Source organism: Pangasianodon hypophthalmus, chromosome 12, assembly GCF_027358585.1.
Source record: "Pangasianodon hypophthalmus isolate fPanHyp1 chromosome 12, fPanHyp1.pri, whole genome shotgun sequence".
Taxonomy (NCBI): domain Eukaryota; kingdom Metazoa; phylum Chordata; class Actinopteri; order Siluriformes; family Pangasiidae; genus Pangasianodon; species Pangasianodon hypophthalmus.
In genome coordinates, this window is record NC_069721.1 from 4627096 (window position 1) to 4646412 (window position 19317).

At 38.0% G+C, this 19317-nt stretch overlaps 3 protein-coding genes and 1 pseudogene across 3 annotated transcripts; 3 read left to right on the forward strand and 1 right to left on the reverse strand.

The window, feature by feature from the left end:
- The first annotated feature begins 898 nt into the window (after positions 1–898).
- On the forward strand, positions 899–4114 carry gdf10b (growth differentiation factor 10b). The gene is made up of 3 exons (XM_026915450.3): positions 899–1327; positions 1862–2748; positions 3057–4114. Exons 1-3 carry the CDS (start codon positions 1123–1125, stop codon positions 3246–3248), a joined length of 1284 nt encoding a protein of 427 aa, XP_026771251.3. The 5' UTR covers positions 899–1122; the 3' UTR covers positions 3249–4114.
- Positions 4115–5449: 1335 nt separating this feature from the next.
- On the forward strand, positions 5450–8078 carry gdf2 (growth differentiation factor 2). Its single transcript, XM_026915695.3, has 2 exons — positions 5450–5948; positions 6418–8078. Exons 1-2 carry the CDS (start codon positions 5624–5626, stop codon positions 7305–7307), a joined length of 1215 nt encoding a protein of 404 aa, XP_026771496.1. The 5' UTR covers positions 5450–5623; the 3' UTR covers positions 7308–8078.
- Positions 8079–11957: 3879 nt separating this feature from the next.
- Positions 11958–16776, forward strand: rbp3 (retinol binding protein 3). The gene is made up of 4 exons (XM_026915704.3): positions 11958–13201; positions 13332–13522; positions 14517–14659; positions 14789–16776. The coding sequence occupies exons 1-4, from the start codon at positions 12014–12016 to the stop codon at positions 15112–15114; spliced, it is 1848 nt and encodes a 615-aa protein (XP_026771505.3). The 5' UTR covers positions 11958–12013; the 3' UTR covers positions 15115–16776.
- A 246-nt stretch (positions 16777–17022) lies between these two features.
- LOC113527297 (uncharacterized) lies at positions 17023–18398 on the reverse strand (annotated as a pseudogene).
- Positions 18399–19317: the final 919 nt, after the last annotated feature.

Below are 19317 nucleotides of genomic sequence, written 5' to 3' on the forward strand. Positions count from 1 at the left end.
GTTGCAGTACAGAAGTCTGCAGAAAAGCTCTGTAGTATTTGTTCTGGTAAAATTCTGAAGTTCTTTCCAAATGTACACGTTTAATATTTCCCTAATGACTAAGCATTAATAATGAATTTGTGCTTAGTGTCGGGGATGGTGTGATGGTGTGATGTAGTTTTGCAGAACTCCTGTGTGAGGAGAATGATGTTCAATAAAATGTGTTTAGAGTATTGCACTAATAGCTTCAGCTATGTTTATTGGGAAAATTGTGCCAGTGCATAACCAACCGATTCATGGAAAAACTGTCAAACACAACAATTACATTTACAGCAATTACAATATACAACTTTTTTTAACATTCTGTATGTGTATGTGTTCATGAGAGAAAAAGAGAAATAGTAGATCATTTTAAGGTTACTCGATTAAAATATCTATCACTTCTACAATCCTTTATTTCTAATTCCCTCCAAGTGTGTGTGTGTGTAGTGGTGGAGAACAAATGTCTCCACAAGGATAGGATTATCTGAATGTTTTAACATTGTGGGGACATTTGATCCCTGTGGGAAAAAATGCCTTTTTGCAGGTTTTATTTAAAGATTTTATTTAAAGAATTAGGTGTACATCTAGTATTAACCGAATTAATAATTATATCAATGGAAGGTGTTCACAAAGACAGTTAAAATAAAAAAAAAGGACATTCCTACACTTCAAACTGTTTAATATTCCAAAATTTTATTTAGTGATTTGGACCAAAAAAAAAAACCAAACTATATGTGTAAGTTCAAGTGAACCAGCAACTAAAATTTTCATAAAATATTTCATAAAGTATTAAGTTTTGGCAACATCTTATCATACATATGATGTCATTATATGATATGCATGTAGCCAGAGTGTCCTCATCTGTCACTCTGCCACTGCATCAGGTTTTTTAGCCCTACGCCCTCCTTGGGCTCGTGCAGGGTGAGGAAACAAGTGCATGAGGCACTTCATGTGCGCGAGCCCGTATGAACCATCCCTCCTGGACTGCAGAAACATCAGCACGCGACTGAACCGCTTATTAGCCTGCCACCGCTTTCACGTTTCACTATTTGATCGGATACTTGAGCTGAAGCTGTCAGCATTACCGTGCATGCATTAAACATGGCGCTTATTTTCCTTTGCGCGCTGCAGATTGCTTTGCTCTTTGACTGGGTGGAAGTAAAGCAGGCAGACTCGTTTCAACGGGATGTGGATGCACCGAGGGACATGCTGCCTGTACAGATGTTTAAACTGTACGAAAAACTGAACAAGGAGCCGCAATCACACCGGGAAGAAAACACAGTCAGGAGCTTCCAGGCACTCCCGGGTAAACCAGTTTATATCTGTGTGTATGTATACATGTACACATTTTCACAAATGCTTTTTATGACTTTTTTAAGGTTTTAAAGAAATTCCTCTTCTCATTGTAATTATTATTATTATAAGTAGTAGTAGTAGTAATCATAATCATAGTCATCATAATAACATTATTATTAAATTTGATATAGAAATCCAGCTGATTTTTTTTTTATTTAAATAAAATTAAATCTCATATTTTTACATCCATTAAAAGAAAAGAGTGGGTACCTCAAACAAATGCACATACTATTCTTAAACTTATTTATGGTAGATTTTGCTAATGTTACAGAACAGGATGTATGTTTGCTTGATTGTTGGTTTTACTATACTTTTCTATTTGAGTAGCAGTCTCTACTCTAAAGCTTCTTAGACTGTTGTCTGGAGGTTTTTCAAAGTAAACATATCTTGACTATAGTCTTACAAAACTGTAAAATCTATGCTGTTTACTTATTCTCAGTTCTGTACCCTACCTATTGATTTCTTTCAAATATCCTTTTTTCAGTGTCCTCCCACAACAAGGTCCTCTTTCATTTCAATCTGACCTCCATGCCTGAGTCAGAGGTGATTCTATCTGCAAGTCTACACTTCCTCAAGCATCATGGTCGGCTACGGCACTTGAGCTGCCGACGTTCCAGAGGGCCCTTGTGTCACAGCCAACATCTGCAGCCTTCAACCCCAGTTAAGCTGGTTCTTCGAGGGATGTCACGAAACACTACCTTCCCGGCCCATTTGGGTAACATCACATTGTCCCCGCACAAGAAAGGGCACTGGCAGATGTCTGACGTGTCCTCAATTGTCCAATGGGCTCGTGCTCGAAATGAGCTCTTAATTTCAGTGGAGTTTGACTTTGGAGATAGGCACCATTGGCAGCAGGATCGCCTCACACCTCAGATTTTGCCTTATATTCTCGTTTTTGCCAATGACCTGGCCATAAATGAACCAAACAGCATCGCCATGAGCTTGCAGCGGTACAGCCCTGTGGGAGAAGAGAGAGGAAATAGACCATCCGTTGTCGCTCCAAGCTCCAGGATCAGAAGAGAAGTAGAGCACTTACAGAATTTCCTTCCCGACATCCAGTATGATGATCAGAAAAACAAGGAACTGTGGTACAACACTTATTTTGCATTAAAGCCCAAAACCTTGTCCAAGAGTCAAGGTGGGAGACAAGGTCCTCAAATCAGAAATGGAGGAAGTACGACTCAGGAGTTGAGCTTTGATAAAAGGACCATGAAAAAGGCTCGGCGTAAGCAGTGGAGTGAGCCTCGTGTGTGTGCAAGACGTTACCTGAGAGTGGATTTTGCCGATATTGGCTGGAGCGAGTGGATTCTGGCCCCGAAAGCATTCGATGCCTACTACTGTGCGGGAACATGTGGATTTCCCATGCCCAAGGTTAGATCACAACTAATCAGTTAGTAGTGAATAATATTTTTTGTCAAATTTGAAAGCAATAGTAGATAATAACTTGTCAAATTTAACGTGACTAAGTTTAGCCTTTGTGGAGAATTATGGAGGGAACTGATATTGTTGCTCAGTGATATTGTTACACTGTTACTCCCATAGAAATTGATTATGCTGGATCTTCTTAGTGCTTAAACTGACTGTCGTCCAGACTCTGAACTTTACATCTTTATTTTGCCCAATTTTTATATAATAGTGAACAATTCTCTGACTCTAGCATCTCTTCTTATCATCTCTAGGTGGTTCATCCCTCTAATCACGCCACCATCCAAAGCATTGTGAGGGCAGTGGGGATTGTTCCTGGAGTTCCTGAGCCTTGCTGCATTCCTGAGAAGATGAGAGAACTGGCTGTGCTGTTTTTCGACACCAGCAGGAACATGGTGCTGAAGCTCTACCCTAACATGTCTGTGGAGACCTGCGCTTGTCGATAAAGATGATCACCATAGGCATTAACTTTGGTAACGAGACTGTGGACAAACCTTCACAAGACTTCCTCAAGGCTTTGGGAAGGCAAGATATGTATTAGCTGATCAGATGTAACCATATCAGACACACAGTTCAATGGCAGATTTTTAAATGTCTACATCTAAGACCTCAGAAACGCAAAACTACTAGAACAATGCCGTGTGCATTTACAGAATGTTTTTATTGGTTTGTATACAGTTACTTAGTGTAATATGACAAATTATACAGAATATACCTTAAAGTCACAGTAGAAATCTTCTGAAATTACTTGTTCAAAAGAATATTTTCCTAATTTAATAACAGGCAGCATTTTAACATATTTAAACAATTACTGAATAGGCTTTTAAATAATTTGTGTAAAGTAACATTATAACCCCCTAACCCTATTATTTTTATAAGGAAAAGAAATGGAACAGTGTTAAACCAAAAATGTAATTAATGAAACATTGTATTTAAAAAAAAATGCTTATTTGGTTCAAAACATAGCTGGGTAAACTTATTATACATGGATACATAATTGTTACACACATTAATCTCTGTGAGATCTGCTTTATAACAATAAATGCCTTCAGACAAGAGAAATCCTGTACGCTGGAGTGGTGAAACACTGCTGCCACCTAGTGCCTTTTCATTTATAATTCACAACACAAAAGATGAACAAATGTCTTTAATTCAATTTCTTTCAGAGGGGTCATGCATTAATTTTGCTTTGTCTCTCTCAAATATAGAAATATGAACAATATATTATTATAGATTAAGTAATTATTTAGATTTTCAGCCTCAGTAGAGAGTTTTCACCCTTTTACGTAATGTAATATTTCAAGCAAATTAGTATTTCATTACACAATTAACTAATAAATTAATTTACTACTTATTGAATTTGGATTCAGTACAGCTCTCTCTCTCTCTCTCTCTCTCTCTCTCACTCTGTGTGTGTGTGTGTGTGTGTTCTTTAACAGTAAGTTAAAAACAAGTTAACAGTAACTAATAAACATTGGAGTGTGGAACAAGACAATAAATACAAACTAAAACTTTGCAAAAAGATTGGTGGACATTAGAGACATGCCATAAATAATGACTAAACTTTTAAAAGATATGTTGGGGTATAACTAAACACTTACTACAGAGTAAAGAATGTGTAAACTATCCTTAGTCCAAAACAAACAGTGTGAGAAAGGACAGAATTCAGCAGCAAATATAGTAGAGTTAAGAGTTGAGTTCTTTAACGGCTGATGGAAAAACACTGTTCCTAGAGGTGTGTGTGTTGGGGGGGGATCCCAATCCACAGTGATCCTGACCAGGATAAAGCATTTACTGAAGATAAATGAATGAACACAGTAAATGTGTCACACAGTGATACATGCAACACAAATTTATATTAATAAACGTGGCCTTTCTTTCTCCTGCAACTTATTTTGTGGGTCTGGCAGGATCCCAGTTCAGCTGCACACCTCTAGTCTCCAGAGGGAAGGAGCTGAAACCTGACGTATTGTATGTTTGCAGGGTGGGAGGGGTCACAAGATATTGTTGTATCCCAATTTCTTCATGAACTGAATTCATTTATTCAAATCCCTGTATTTAATCCATTTATTCAATCAAATGTATTCCAGTGCAGATCTGGATCCTCCTGTGATCTACAAAGAAGCAATGTTTATCAGTTTCTAATTTATCTGTGCTTGTTGCCTATTCATGGACTTTCGTTATGTTCACTAGGGCATTCCTTTAAACTGAGACTCCATCCTCACAATCTAATTATGTGATTGAGAGACAAACCATAAATTGGTGTGACAGTACACAGGTCAATGTCCTTAATCCCACTAACCCAACAACTGTCCAAACCATGAAATCAGAGTATGGAGATTTTGTATAGTATAATGGATTCAGACCACTTATTGATATTTACATTTGAGTAAATGTAAATGTAAAAGTATTCTGTCGCATATGAAGATTCAACTACTTTAATGTATCATGCAATCAAATATAGAGGGGCCATCAAGGCAAGAAACCAAACACTCAAATCCTATAACTGACCCTGGAGGGGATCAACATTCTTGTGTATCCTTGCATCGCAAGAATCTCACTCATTAGCCCCCTAATGTCGGTCAAATGTTTACAAAACCTTCATTAACCACAAGCCCCAAATGATAACAAACCTCAAAACACAACATCAATTGTCCAGATAAGAACGGCCAAGCTGCTACTTTGGTCGTCAAAAGCATGCACTGTTTAATGTACGAGTATGAGACTGATCTCGCAACTGAGGGCTTTTGTACTGGGACTCCCAATTTCAACATTTCTTCCTCAAAAGAAAGCCAGATGTAAAACATAGAGCTAGAGAACAATGCAGGGATTTCAATATTTATTGCTTCACCTATGCCTCAGTTTGGTTTGGCTCTGTGAGGGAAAATCAATAACTCAAGTCACTCAGCAAGAAGACAAGAAGTTTGCTCAGAGTCTGGAGGATGACCTAGAGGAGCAAGACAACTTGGAAAGCTTTTTTGAACCTATGAAAGAAGACTTTCTAAAGATGCTGAACTTGTCAGGGGTTCCAATGGAACGGAGGAAGGTTCAGCCTCCTCCATTTATGATGGAGCTATACAACAAATATGCTTCGGATATGTCCTCGGTTCCACGTTCTGATGTCATTCGTAGCTTTGTCATACAGGGTAAGGTCAATTCAGTAACATGTTAACTATACGCAACTACATTTATGTATGAATGAGCTAAAATAAGGTACTTCGAGATAAATCACTTAGGTTAATCTCTGTCCTTTGGTGTGTTAACGCATTAATCCAGTTTCACACTATACCTCTTATGTTAGGGCCCCCAAATTCCAGTCCTGTTATTCAATGTTAGGCACATTGTCTGTTTTTTTTTTTCTTCACTGTAACACTTGACTGAACTCATGATGACCTTGATGGTTTCAATAATAAGATCTGAGAAAATACAAATTGCAAATCACTACCATAACTGTTATTTAAGATCATATCATCAAGTGGAATTTCTACTGCTGAATGCATGGCACGTCCTCGTCAGCTCATTATAATTAGAAGTCTGTGTCTAGATAGAAATTTCTTGCTAAATAGAATTAACTGCTATTAAATACAAAACTGAATCGGTTTATTTCTTTTGCAGAGGTGACCCAGTCAGTTATCACTGAGAATAAATCTTCACACAGGCTACTATTCAATGTTTCAATCCCTAACTATGAAGAAGTCACTGTGGTCCAGCTTCGACTCTTCATGCTGTGGCACAGAGATCAATCAGCCCGTGATGACAGTTTTACTTCCATTAACGTTTATAATGTAGTACACATGAAAAACCAAGAAATATTGCACCTTCTGGACAGCAAGGACATCAGCGACACAGAACACACATGGGAGGCTTTTGATGTAACAAGTGCCCTCCAGAGTTGGCTTCAGTCAAAGCATGGAGCAGGTGAATTGGAGGTTGAAGTGCAAAGTCAGGGCTGTGGGTCATTCCAAGAGGGAGGCTACAAGATCAGCCTGAATTTGGAGGAAAACACCTCACCTGTTTTAATCGTCTTTTCAAATGACCTTGAGAACAGGAAGAGAAAAGCCAAAACTGAGGTACAAGAGATGATGACTCATGAAGAAGAGAAGTTTTTATTGAGCATAGATCCCTTAGAAGATTATAACAGTGATGACAGCCTGAATCAGCATCGTAGAAGAAAGAGAAATGCACGTAAGAACTACTGTCGGAGAACCTCACTTAAAGTGAATTTCAAGGATATTGGATGGGACAAGTGGATTGTCGCGCCCCCTGAGTATGACGCCTATGAATGTAAAGGTGTGTGCAATTTTCCTCTTACAGATGATGTAACACCTTCCAAACATGCCATCATTCAAACTCTAGTGAATCTGAGCAACCCAAAAAAAGCCAACAAAGCATGTTGTGTTCCTACAAAGCTGGACCCCTTAACTGTCATGTACCAAGAGAACGGCATTATCACTGTAAGACACCTTTATGAGGAGATGAAAGTGGCAAAATGCGGCTGTAGGTAGTGAGAAAAAGCTCACTGCATAATCATGCTGTTCATGTATTAGTCTTCATAACATCAAACTAGTACATTACCTGTATGCTTGTAAAAATGTTTCAAAAATTATAATAATTATATTATATTATAATAATAATTATAATAATGTATATTATATTATAATATATAATAATAATAATTATTAATTTATAAATACTTCATTAATTAATAGTGTTATATTTATATATTTAACACTGGCCTCAAATGCCATTCCATAGGTTTTTTAGTGTATTTTTGTAATGAAATTAAAAATACAATTACATTTCAGTATGGCATATGGCATAAACTCTTTGAATACTTGTTTCTAAAACAAAGAATGCTATAAATGATTAGTGTATATTTAAATTCATAAATTTATATTTAAAACATGAATACAAACTTTAAGAAACATAAGAATATAAAATACTGTTTATAGATTACCTTATTTTACATAAGAGTATGAAATGATATGGTCACTTTATGTGGTAGGAAAAGTGTTGGTGTGTATTTATTTTATTTTCGCCTGCTAAAAGAGTTTGTGTCTAGAATGTGTGCTCCTTATGAAAGTATTTAGGCCTTACACTTAACACTTTTGCTCCCCGGATTATATGTAGCTAGTGCCCTCTGCTGAATACTTTGGGTTTTTCCACCCAAACTAAGAGGTGCTGTGTGTACTGTCCTGAACTAACGCTGCCTCTGAGATGCAGGTATTTGTCTCATATATGATTGTGATGTGTTTTCAAATATGTATTAATAATAAATATATTTAATCAAACATCTCTCCTTGAGTTCTTTTCAGGTTCTTCTCAGGTACACTTTCCCAAACTTGAACATACAGCTACTTCATTTTAGCATATGCATCATTTTCATGCTATTTTTATGTTGAATTGATTTGGTGGTATCTGATGATGTTAAGCATCATATTACACTGTCTATAAAAATTATTTTTTACACAGAATATACTGTAAATATATTATTGTAATAAACAGTGTATTTAGAAAACTCAGAACAGAAAGGCAGACAATATTCTATTATATCTCAAGGAGAATTTGGGTGTCATGTAAACCTTTTTTTTTTTTTCACTCTGTTGGTTGTTCTTAGCAGCTATCCCCTTTCTATTCCCACGCATCTGTATATAGGTCAAAGCTCCTGAAGTCTTAAGGTGAGACTCTCACTTTCCATTGGCTATGGGGAATCAGCAGACAGCACTGCATAAGAGAAGGGGTATTAAAAGATCAGACGGGATTAAGAGTACAGTTCACCAATTAACATTCTGCAAAGGGGTATTACATAATTTTGTATTGTTAAAATGACAAAGGGCTCTCAGTTCATGGCTAAATCTTCTACAGTATTATGAAAAAAGCAGCTGGCACTGATAAATCTAAGCAATGCTAAGCCATTTTATTTTATTTATTTATGTTTTGCTAAATGCAGTTTAGTTGTAAGGAATAGAGTGATACAAAGTCATTAATCGAACAAAAATCATACTACAGATTTGTGTCATAAGCAATGCATGTGTTAAACTACAATGTAACTATAGCTCTGCCTTTGGGTCTGGTAAGAACGCACTGTACAATGACATTAGCAAACTCAAATCTGGCTTTATATTTCCAAATCCTGTCCTGGTTTTGTACTGGCCTATTGAAACTGTTAAAATATATCATATACTATTTATTCCACTGTTCCCTAAAGCATATAGTTAACCAGGAAAATACTTGAGCAATTGTACTTCTTTACTTGACTTTGGGGTATTTATACTTTACTTGAGTATTATTGAAATTAAACATGTTTACTTAATTACATTACCAAGATTTAAAAAAACTTGCTTTTTACCCCTTACATTTTTATTTAGATCTTCAAGGTACTTGTTACAAATCTCAGAAGTCTTTTTTCTCTCAATCAGCCAATGACTGTATGCTACACATCAATCAAATGGGTTCAGCGTCCAATCATTTCAGTTTAGCATCCAATCATGTTCATCAGTGTTGAAAAAAAGTATGAAGAATCGTGCCAATTCATCATCTGCAGTGACCTTCTCATTCTACACAATGTAGTTCATGCTATAGGTACACTATACTGCCAAAAGTATGTGGACACCTGACTAATCACACCCATATGTGCTTTTTGGACATCCTATTCCAGATTTAGTCCCCCGTTATAATAGGCTCCATTCTTCTGGGAAGGCTTTCCACTAGATTTCGGCACATGGCTGTGGAGATTTGTCCATTCAGCCACAAAAGTATTAGTGAGGTCAAGCACTGATGTCAGGTGAGGAGGCCTGGGGCACAGTCAGCATTCCAGTTCATCTCAAAGGTGCTCAGTGGGATTGAGGTCAGGGCTCTGAGCAGGCCATTCGGGATCTTCCACTCCAACCTTGGCAACCATGGGTTCATGGATCTTGCTTTGTGCACAGGGGGATTGTCATACTGGAACATGTTTGAGCTCAACCCCTTAGTTCCAGTGAAGGGAAATTTTAATGCTACTGCATACAAAGACATTCTATACAATTATGTGATTAAAATTTTGGGGAAGGCCCACATATGAGTGTGATGGTCAGGTGTCCAAATACTTTTGGCCATATAGTGTATCTGTGTGCAGCTGAAGATGGATAAGCCACCAAACTGCAGTGTGGAACTTGAGGATGAGCGTCCCTGGCTCTACCCTACCTAAAATGATTTAATATGCTGGATTAAGTGAAAACTCATATAAAATGATGCATCTCCTTAGCCTCCCTAGATGGCATGAACTCCAGGTTAGACTGGGGTTGATTCTAGTGGCTAACAACTCACCAAGTAGCAAGTCAAATTTTAGCTAATGGTAAATATTGCAAAATTACAGAGACTGAATTATGCTTTCAGGCAAAATCGTGTAGTTGCTGTAAAACAAAAATCACAAATTAACAGTGTTAGATAAGTAATAAAAGTTACTTTTCACATGAAAACATGACATTAGCTTAATTTCATCAGTAAAGAATATTTACTTTTAAATACCCCAGCACATTTAACGATTTCTTACTTTCACTTTGGCTGGATAGTTACACTATTAATTGAGTAAAAGTTTGACACATTTTCTATATTTTCTCTTAAGTATAATTTGTCAGTACTTTGTCCACCCTGTTTTTATTATCTGAATTTCAATTTAGAACTAATCAAACAAAAAACATGTAGATAATGAAGATTAGCAGTATACTTGCAATTTGCATTTATTTTACCAATTAAGCATTTAAAATATAGATAAATATATTCAATATTTAATACATAGACTATATAGAGTATTGATCACTCAAAAGACCCAAACTTTATTTACAGAAACACTTGCACGTACAGCCACTGCTGTATTTTCTGTTTCTGCCTATGAGGATGTCTCATCAAACAATGAACTGAAACCAATGAACAAAAATTCTTGACAATAAATTAATCAGCTACTGCAAATACATTCACCATCTGTTACAGTTAACCCAAAAGAAGCCGTTTTAAACACCACAGTCCTAGCTGCCAAAAGAGCCATTGTCTGGGTGGGAGATATTTTGCCAGATATGATTTTTATGTATTATCAAACATATTTTAACAATAAAATTAATAGTCTAATATAATTAATCAAACAGCGCCTCTGGCTGACATCCAAAAGGTAGTACAAAGTATACTGGAAATTTTCAGATACTTTCATGTATTCAGAGACAAGATCTCATTTGACTGAAACTGACTAACTACTGAACCAATAAACTTTTTCGTGGTCATTTCTGAAATGGGTTTAGCAGCCAGACGGTTGCAGACTCTCTTTCCAGTGGAACATACCAAATTGCAGACAGCATCTGTAATTCCCCCATTCCCAACCAGAAGAGTGGAATGTGTCTGGAGTTGAGACACATGTTTATTCTGGTGATGCCTGAATGTTACCCCAAAAATAACTGCTGCAACTACAGAAAAGGAAGTGCTTTAGAAGTTTGTTTTTCCTTCAAGCATGTTAATTGTATTAGGCTGCATACGTCCAAAATAGTACATGCATGTTTGTACAAATACTTCAAAATGTATTTAATGGAGGATTTAAATAAAGATGAATTACCCACTATAAATGCATGTATCTTTATATCTTTATTTATCTATGTTTTTATTTTATTAAGATCTTGTTTATTACAGGGGGAAATGGGATTTTATTTTGATGTTAATAATAATTATATAATGATGTTTTAATGCTTAAAAAAGACAAGTGTTTTTGGATTTCAGTAAAATGTCTTCCAAATTTATTTTTAATTATCAAGCATTTTATGTGATTTAGAATCAGATGCTAATGCCACTATCCATTTTTGAAGTGCTTTTTGTGTGCTTAATGTAATGTATGAATTACGTGCCTCTTACATGACACGATAGGAATACATTTACCAGACTACATTTTGTGTATGTTTTAATTGCGTGTTGCTTTCATTAAATTGCTACATTCAGCTTTATAGCAAACAACTATTGCTATAGAAGTTTTGGGTCATGTGCTATGTAATAAGAATATATTATTAGTTTGTTATTGCCTTACTGATGCAACTGGGGTAATGAGATTAAAGGTTCATTGCAAAGAAAAGCCTCTTATGTGTGTGCTAACAAAAACCTGACTGTGAAAATAATCTCATTTAACAAACCTCTCTGCAGGAAGAAAATTCACCAGACCTGACATCGCTGTAGTCCCTGAGAACAACAACCAGACAACATGGCTCATGGTTTAGTACTGTTAGCAATACTGCTAGCCGTTAGCAACAATGCCCACTGTGATTTTTCGCCTATGCTTATTACAGATTTGGCGAAGGTGCTTACGGACAACTACTGCTCTCCAGAAATACTTTCTGGTATGGAAGAAGTAATAGGTATTGCCACCAGCAATACGGAGATCCTCAGCATCCAAGATCCCAGTATACTTGCCAGTATGCTGACAGATGGGGTTAGGAGTACAATTGGTGATCCTAGAGTAAAGGTCACTTATGATCCAGATTATGTTCCAGCAGCACCTCCAGGAATTCATGACATCCCACCAGAGCAACTGGCTGCTGTGGTCAAGGGCACAGTAAATGTAGAGGTCCTCGAAAATGACATTGCCTACCTGAAGATTCAACATATTATTGGGGAAGAGATTGCTCAGAAGATCGGGCCACTTCTGCTGCAGCATGTTTGGGACAAAGTTCTCCCCACCTCGGCCATGATCCTGGACCTTCGTTATGCTGTTAGTGGGGAACTGTCTGGTATCCCTTACATTGTCTCCTATTACACTGATGCTGAGCCTCTTATCCATATTGACTCTGTGTATGATCGTCCTTCAAACAGCACCACTGAGCTCTGGTCCATGCCCACCTTATTGGGAAAAAGGTATGGAAGCTCCAAGCCCCTGATCATTCTAACAAGTAAGAACACTGTTGGCATTGCAGAGGATGTTGTTTACTGTCTGAAAAACCTCAAACGAGCTACCGTTGTTGGAGAAAATACAGCTGGAGGATCAGTGAAAATTGACAAGATTAAACTTGGTAATACTGATTTCTATGTTTCTTTACCCGTGGCTAAATCCACCAATCCTATCACTGGCAAAAGCTGGGAAGTCAAAGGAGTTGCACCAGATGTTGAAGTCAATGCAGAAGATGCCATCGATGCTGCAGTTGCAATCATTAAGCTTCGTGCTGAAATCCCTGCAATTGTCAAGTCTGCAGCCTCTTTGATTGCAGAAAACTATGCTTTTGACAGCATTGCGGTTAATGTAGCAGAAAAGTTAGAGGCTCTAGTGGCCAGTGGGGAATACAGCATGATTACCACAAACGAGGAACTGAAAGCAAAGCTCTCAGCTGATCTCTTAAAACTGTCCGGGGACAAGTGCCTGAAAATTACAGACAACATCCCTATGCTGCCTCCAGTGGTAAGACGTGGTATTGTGGATTTTGCTTTTTAATTTCACCCATTAGTATGCATATTTAACGGATAATATTTATATATGTGGATTTTTAATTTGCATAACTGTCTAAAAATCATTTCTTTTTTGTCTACAGAGCCCTCCACCAGAAATGTTTGTTGCACTCGTTAAAGATTCTTTTCACACTGATGTGTTTGAGAACAACATTGGTTATATGCGTTTTGACATGTTTGGAGACTTTCCACAAGTCGCTGCAGTTGCTCAGATCATTGTGGAGCACGTCTGGAACAAAGTAGTGGATACAGATGCTATGATCATTGACCTCAGGTAAACCGTCATTTCTAGTTCTCTAGACATATATTACACCACAGATGTGTAGTGTAGAACTTGTGCTACACTTAATTTTCTTATTGTACTGTAATTTTAAATGATGTTTATTTATTTAGAGCTGCACTCAGGGTTGGCAACTTAACTCCAACAGTTACGTCAATATTTATGCAGGAAAAGTTCTTAAGTAATGCTTAAGTAATCTTCAGAGCTCCCCATTAAAGGTATGCAAACTACCTGTGTGTACTTCACACCTCTAAGGTTGCTAAATTCTTCTTGAGTTGAAGTATCTTGACCACCTCCTTTAAACATAAGCCTTGCCTTTAAGCCCCCAAAAAAAAAAATCAGACATAGAACATGCAGACTGAAGAAGCAGATCACATTTTTCCCCTCCTTTGCTGTTAAATTAAAACAATGTAACATAAAACCATGAGACAATTTTTTAAATGAAAAATTTTTAAAAATCTAATTTTTAAATTTTTTTAAAAGTTTTACCCCAAAAAATGTGCCTTGAGATAAGCAATGTCTTCAGTTTAGATCCCCCAAAGTGTTTTTGAGAATTTTAAAGGGACTATTAATTAGTTAATACTATTATATTTGTGTATTTAACATTGGCCTTGAATGGCATTCTATATTTTTGGAGTGTGCATATATAGCCCAATACATAAATTTCAGAGTGATATATTGTGGTTACATCAAACTGTCAGACAATGACACTGTACTTAATACTGCTCCTTGCTCAAGCCAATATTATTCAATAAAAGGCTTAAGTGCATGGTCAGAATCATGTGTAACTGAGACACACCACAAATCCAAATCACAAATCCCATGCAACTGTCTGAATAGTCCATAGTTAAGTCTGAGGTCTGAATATCTATTTCAGTTTTAAATCCTCACCACATACACTTAACACTACTCTGAATACATCCCTTATACATGTATTAACCTTATTCATTCTTCAGAGACATTTATCATAACTCAAACTGTTTTGAAGGAACAATATTGGAGGGTCCACAAAACCGATTGCAGGACTCTGCTCTTACTTCTTTGATGATGACATGCAGATTGTGTTGGACAAACTATATGATAGATCCTCTGGCACCACAAAAGTACTTGTCACCCTTCCAGAGTTGACAGGTTGGGCATATCTCATATTCCTTTTAATTGCAGGTCATATTTTCTAATAAATACTTCACGAGTTGAGATGTTTTGTGATATGAAATTTATAAACCCTGCAGTAACTGATCATACCTGCCCTTTTCTCAGGTAGAAGATATGGCTCCAAGAAAGGCCTGCTGATCCTGACTAGTGGAGTGACAGCTGGTGCAGCAGAGGAATTTGTTTATATCATGAAGAGGTTTGGCCGTGCCATGATTGTAGGTGAGCCAACCCATGGCTCCTGCCAGCCACCAAAAACTTTCCAAGTAAGCGACAGTGATGTTTTTCTGTCAATTCCTGTCACCCACTCAGACACTACCCAGGGTCCTGCCTGGGAGGGAGCCGGAATTGCCCCTCATGTTGCAGTGGCTGCCAATGAAGCCCTGGATGTAGCCAAGGGTATACTTAACAAGCACTTTTTAGACCAGAAATAAGTTTCCAAATCTGGACATGTTGGGACAGCCAAATGATCTAGAAGAGGAAAGTTAGAAGTAAGCAGGCCATTGTACTTGTGCTAGATTTCTGAAGAAAACTAGGAAACTCATGTCCTCCCCTAAATCTTCTCTAGTCTCTTAGACCTTTCTTTCATCCCATTCTAATTACAGAACAGTGGCATACACTGAAACACAAATAAATTTTTTAAATGATTTGAAATAATACTTAAATTTACTATTTCATACCTGTTGAACCATATTTACATATATGATTACTGTCTGTCATGTCAAGTCCTGTTCATGGAAATGTTGTTTTACACTGTAACTCCAACATGCTAATCTGATGCTTCATAAAAATTGTATTAAATGGAAATTTATAGTCTGTGAATTTTTCCATGTCTCAAAAGCACTTTCTAGTCATGTCTTATTTATATTTGGATACGCTGAACTGTATCAAAATTACTACAATCGATAAAACATTTATGCATTTTGAAGAAATCGTACTAGTCCACAGAAGGCTGAAACAAGGTGAAAACAGCAAAAAAAAAAAAATAAAAATCTTCAGATCTCGTAGTCTCACCTTTCTCTAACACAAGGAAATGTTCAGCTTAAATGTGAAATATCAATCCATCCAGAAGATGGCAGTACACCACTTATACTCAATAGTCAGAAACGTATCATACGCTGAGAGTGAGTGAGTGAGTTTAACACAACAGTGAAAAGAGTCTCACTTATTTATGTAAGCAATGGTGTTTCTGCATAAGAATTCAAGTTCTTAGAAGAAAAATGTTCTGAATAGGAATCTGTAATGGAATTGTAATGGAGTGTTTTTTTTTAAGCTATTATACTAAGGTGCATGGAGTCACACAAAGGAAAGGCCTGCAGTTTGAAATTAAGTGGGCCAAGATATTAAGTTATTTTTGAGAGAGCAGCTGCTGGGGGTTATGTGTTTAGAGCCAGGAAAGTCTAAGAACAATGGAATGTTTAGGGGACATGGCATTGTGGTAGGTACAGGGCTGTTACTGAACTGTTGCTGAGGGCCCCAAAGGTTCATATTCTTACAGGGCCCCCTGTTGGCTGGGCAGTTATGGAAATCTTTAAAGAACGAAACAGCTAATTAAGATTAGAGAGGAATATAAAGTGAAAGCATTAGGATTAGTCATGGGTGTGCTTTGTTGCTAACAGAATGCCCTGCATACAGAATGCCCTTCTCACCTGATTGCTCAGTTTGGCCAGGCGGCCAGCTCTAGGAAGAGTCCTGCTTGTTCCAAAATTCTTCTATTTAAGAATTATGGAGGTCACTGTGCTCTTGGGAACCTTCAATGCAGCAGAAATGTTTTTGTAGCCTTCCCCAGATTTGTGCTTCGACACAATCCAGTCTCTGAGCTCTGTAGGCAGTTTCTTTGACCTCATGGCTTGGTTTTTGCTCTGATATGCATTTTCAGCTGTTAGACCTCATATAGACAGGTGTGTGCCTTTCCAGATCACGTCCAATCCATTGAATTTGCCTCAGGTGGACTTCAGTCAAAATGTAGAAACATCTCAAAGATGATCCAAAGAAATGGGATGCACCTGAGCTAAGTGTCAAAGCAAAGGGTCTGAATACTTATGTCAATGTGATATTTCAGGTATCTTTTTCTTTCTAATAAATTTGCAAAGTTATCACAAATCTGGTTTTTACTTTGTCATTATGGGGTATGGAGTGTAGATTGTAGATGTGCAAATAATAATTTAAAGCATTTTAACATAAGGCTGCAACATAACAAAATGTGAAAAAAAATGAAGGGGTCTGAATACTTTGTGAATGCAGTGTATGGACTGTGTGTATACATACATACATACATACATACAGACATACATACACACACACACACACATATAGATAGATAGATAGATAGATAGCAAATTTATGGAAGTGTATACAGTATAACTCAAAGTAATATTTTGCAAGTTTACTCAACCTTGTGTACAACACCAGGTTAACACTGAAAAACTAAACACTTAATGGGTATCAATACACACAAGGATGAAATTATTGGTAGCAAAGATTAGAAAATACATCCTAGAATGTGCAGCGAGGCATCTTGGGTGATGTTTCCTGAGGTAATCAACTGTTTTGAGTCTTTCAACATCAGACTAAGATGTCCCAGCTAGGATTGATCAGACCACAACATGCGTCCCAGCACCATATGACCATGGATCACCCCTCCTGAACCAAAGCCATCTAGAGGCTCCTGATTTTTGGCATGCTCATTCACCTCCTCAATGTGGTGTTCCCAGGCCACTGTCAGCTCTATCATTGCCAGTTGTTTTGAGGATCAACATAACAGGCTGCAGAGATGTTAGTGTAATATTAGGAGGGAACTTGAGCTGCTTGGTCAAATCTCAGCTTCAAATCTGATGCCTTGTTGAGTAGGCCTGCCAGTGTTCTGGGCAGAGGCTGAGGCAGTTGTCTGGATCTCACAAAGGTGATCTTCTTGCTGGGAGGGCAGTGGTGCTTGCTGGTGTTCATGGCAGTAGAGATGCTTTCTGCAATTGCCTTCAGCACCTGGTCGTGGCACCAGTGGTAGCAACCCTCTCCCAGGGCCTTCCAGTAGCCACTTAGAATGTGTTCTAGAGAGCCTTTTCCATTACAGAGAGGGTATGTTGGTGACACACTCTTGCCCCAAATGTGGAGATGTGATGGACATCGTAGCTGGCCTGGATCAAGAACTTTGTGTGCTGGGGTCTAACTGCCAGATGTCTGTCCAGGTGATCTTCCATTCCAGCATGCTCTCCCATCTTGTCCAGGCTCCCTGCAGCCTTCTGCTTCCTCCCCACCTGCTTGCACCTCTTCCTGAAATGGCCTCTTGTCTGTCCTTGCCCAGGGTCTTGTCATATTGGGTTGTGGGGGAGCTACCTAGCCCTGCTCGTCCCCTACTATTGCCTTGTGCCTCAGCCATGCCTTAGTCATACCTCTGCCAATTCCAACTTCTTGTGGGCTCTCCACTTCCTGCCTGTCTGAATCTCTGTGCCTGAAATGGAGACCTTAGTGTCTCTGGAGTACCTGTAAAGCAGTGGTTCCCTGGTACTTTGTTGCTCCTCCCATATAGAGCTGCACTGCTCAGGCTGCATTACAGACCCAGCCAGCTGCAGCGATAGCTGGTCATCCTCCTCTCCAAAGCTTCACCCATGTCATAGGTACCTCATAGACCAAAAGCGGGCAGAGGATTTGAGGGAGGATCCCATGTTGGAAAAGACCTGACCCTGCCAGGTAAATCTGACTTGTCCACACTGGTGAGCCATTACTCAAGCTCCCTAATGGTAGACTGGATGGGAGCTTCATCGCTGGAACAGTTTTGGATTTCCTATGCTGAGAAAGACTTAAACTGTGCTTAAATTTGGCCAAAATAAGGCAACTCAGTGGGCAGCTGCCTAACAGTTAGGACAGTGCTCATTTCAGGGGTGAGCAATTGCTGCCCAAAATGCTGCTTACACAGGAAGCTACAATTAGAACTCATGTGTTGTCTATTGAACGGTTCATTTTTATTATCTGTAGGCTATATGCGTCTGATTCTTTTCGAGGTGGCTTGTACACAGCCAGTACCAAAACTATACCTGTGGTTCAGCTTAAATCACTACTGAAGTGTGTGAATGTGCTCCAGTATAGTCAACTTTATTATTCTAATATGTAGCCTAATACTAGAAATTGAAGCCACCCTTGATATATACATGGATAATCACTCATGCCTGGAATATGATGTCTCTCATGTCTCTCTCAGCCTGTGTTTTCTACTGGTAAACATTGATAATGATTGTAAATGGGTATGCCAGTTCTGCCATTCTTTTGTATTCTGGAGAAAAAGAGCCAGAGTGTAAGGGGATAAAGTAGAAATATTTTGTTTAAAATACTGACTAAAATGTGTCTGGTGAGCAAGTACAGTATTTATTACAGTGTATGACAGCTACACCTTCCTGATATAAGAACAGTTAATTGAGCGATATGCTGTTCTTGTATTGGCATTTGACCTGATTGAGTGGCTTGTTAGTTGGTCCCACTATTGTAGGACTACTCTTGGCAGAGCATAAATTCCCCAGCTCAGCAACAAATCTGGGTCTATTATTAATGTAACTGTGACCTATTATTGTTGGAATGCATGTCTCCAGAGAATAAAAATGTTGGGCTACATAAGCATAGTGAACCAAATTTTCTTTCTTTTGTCT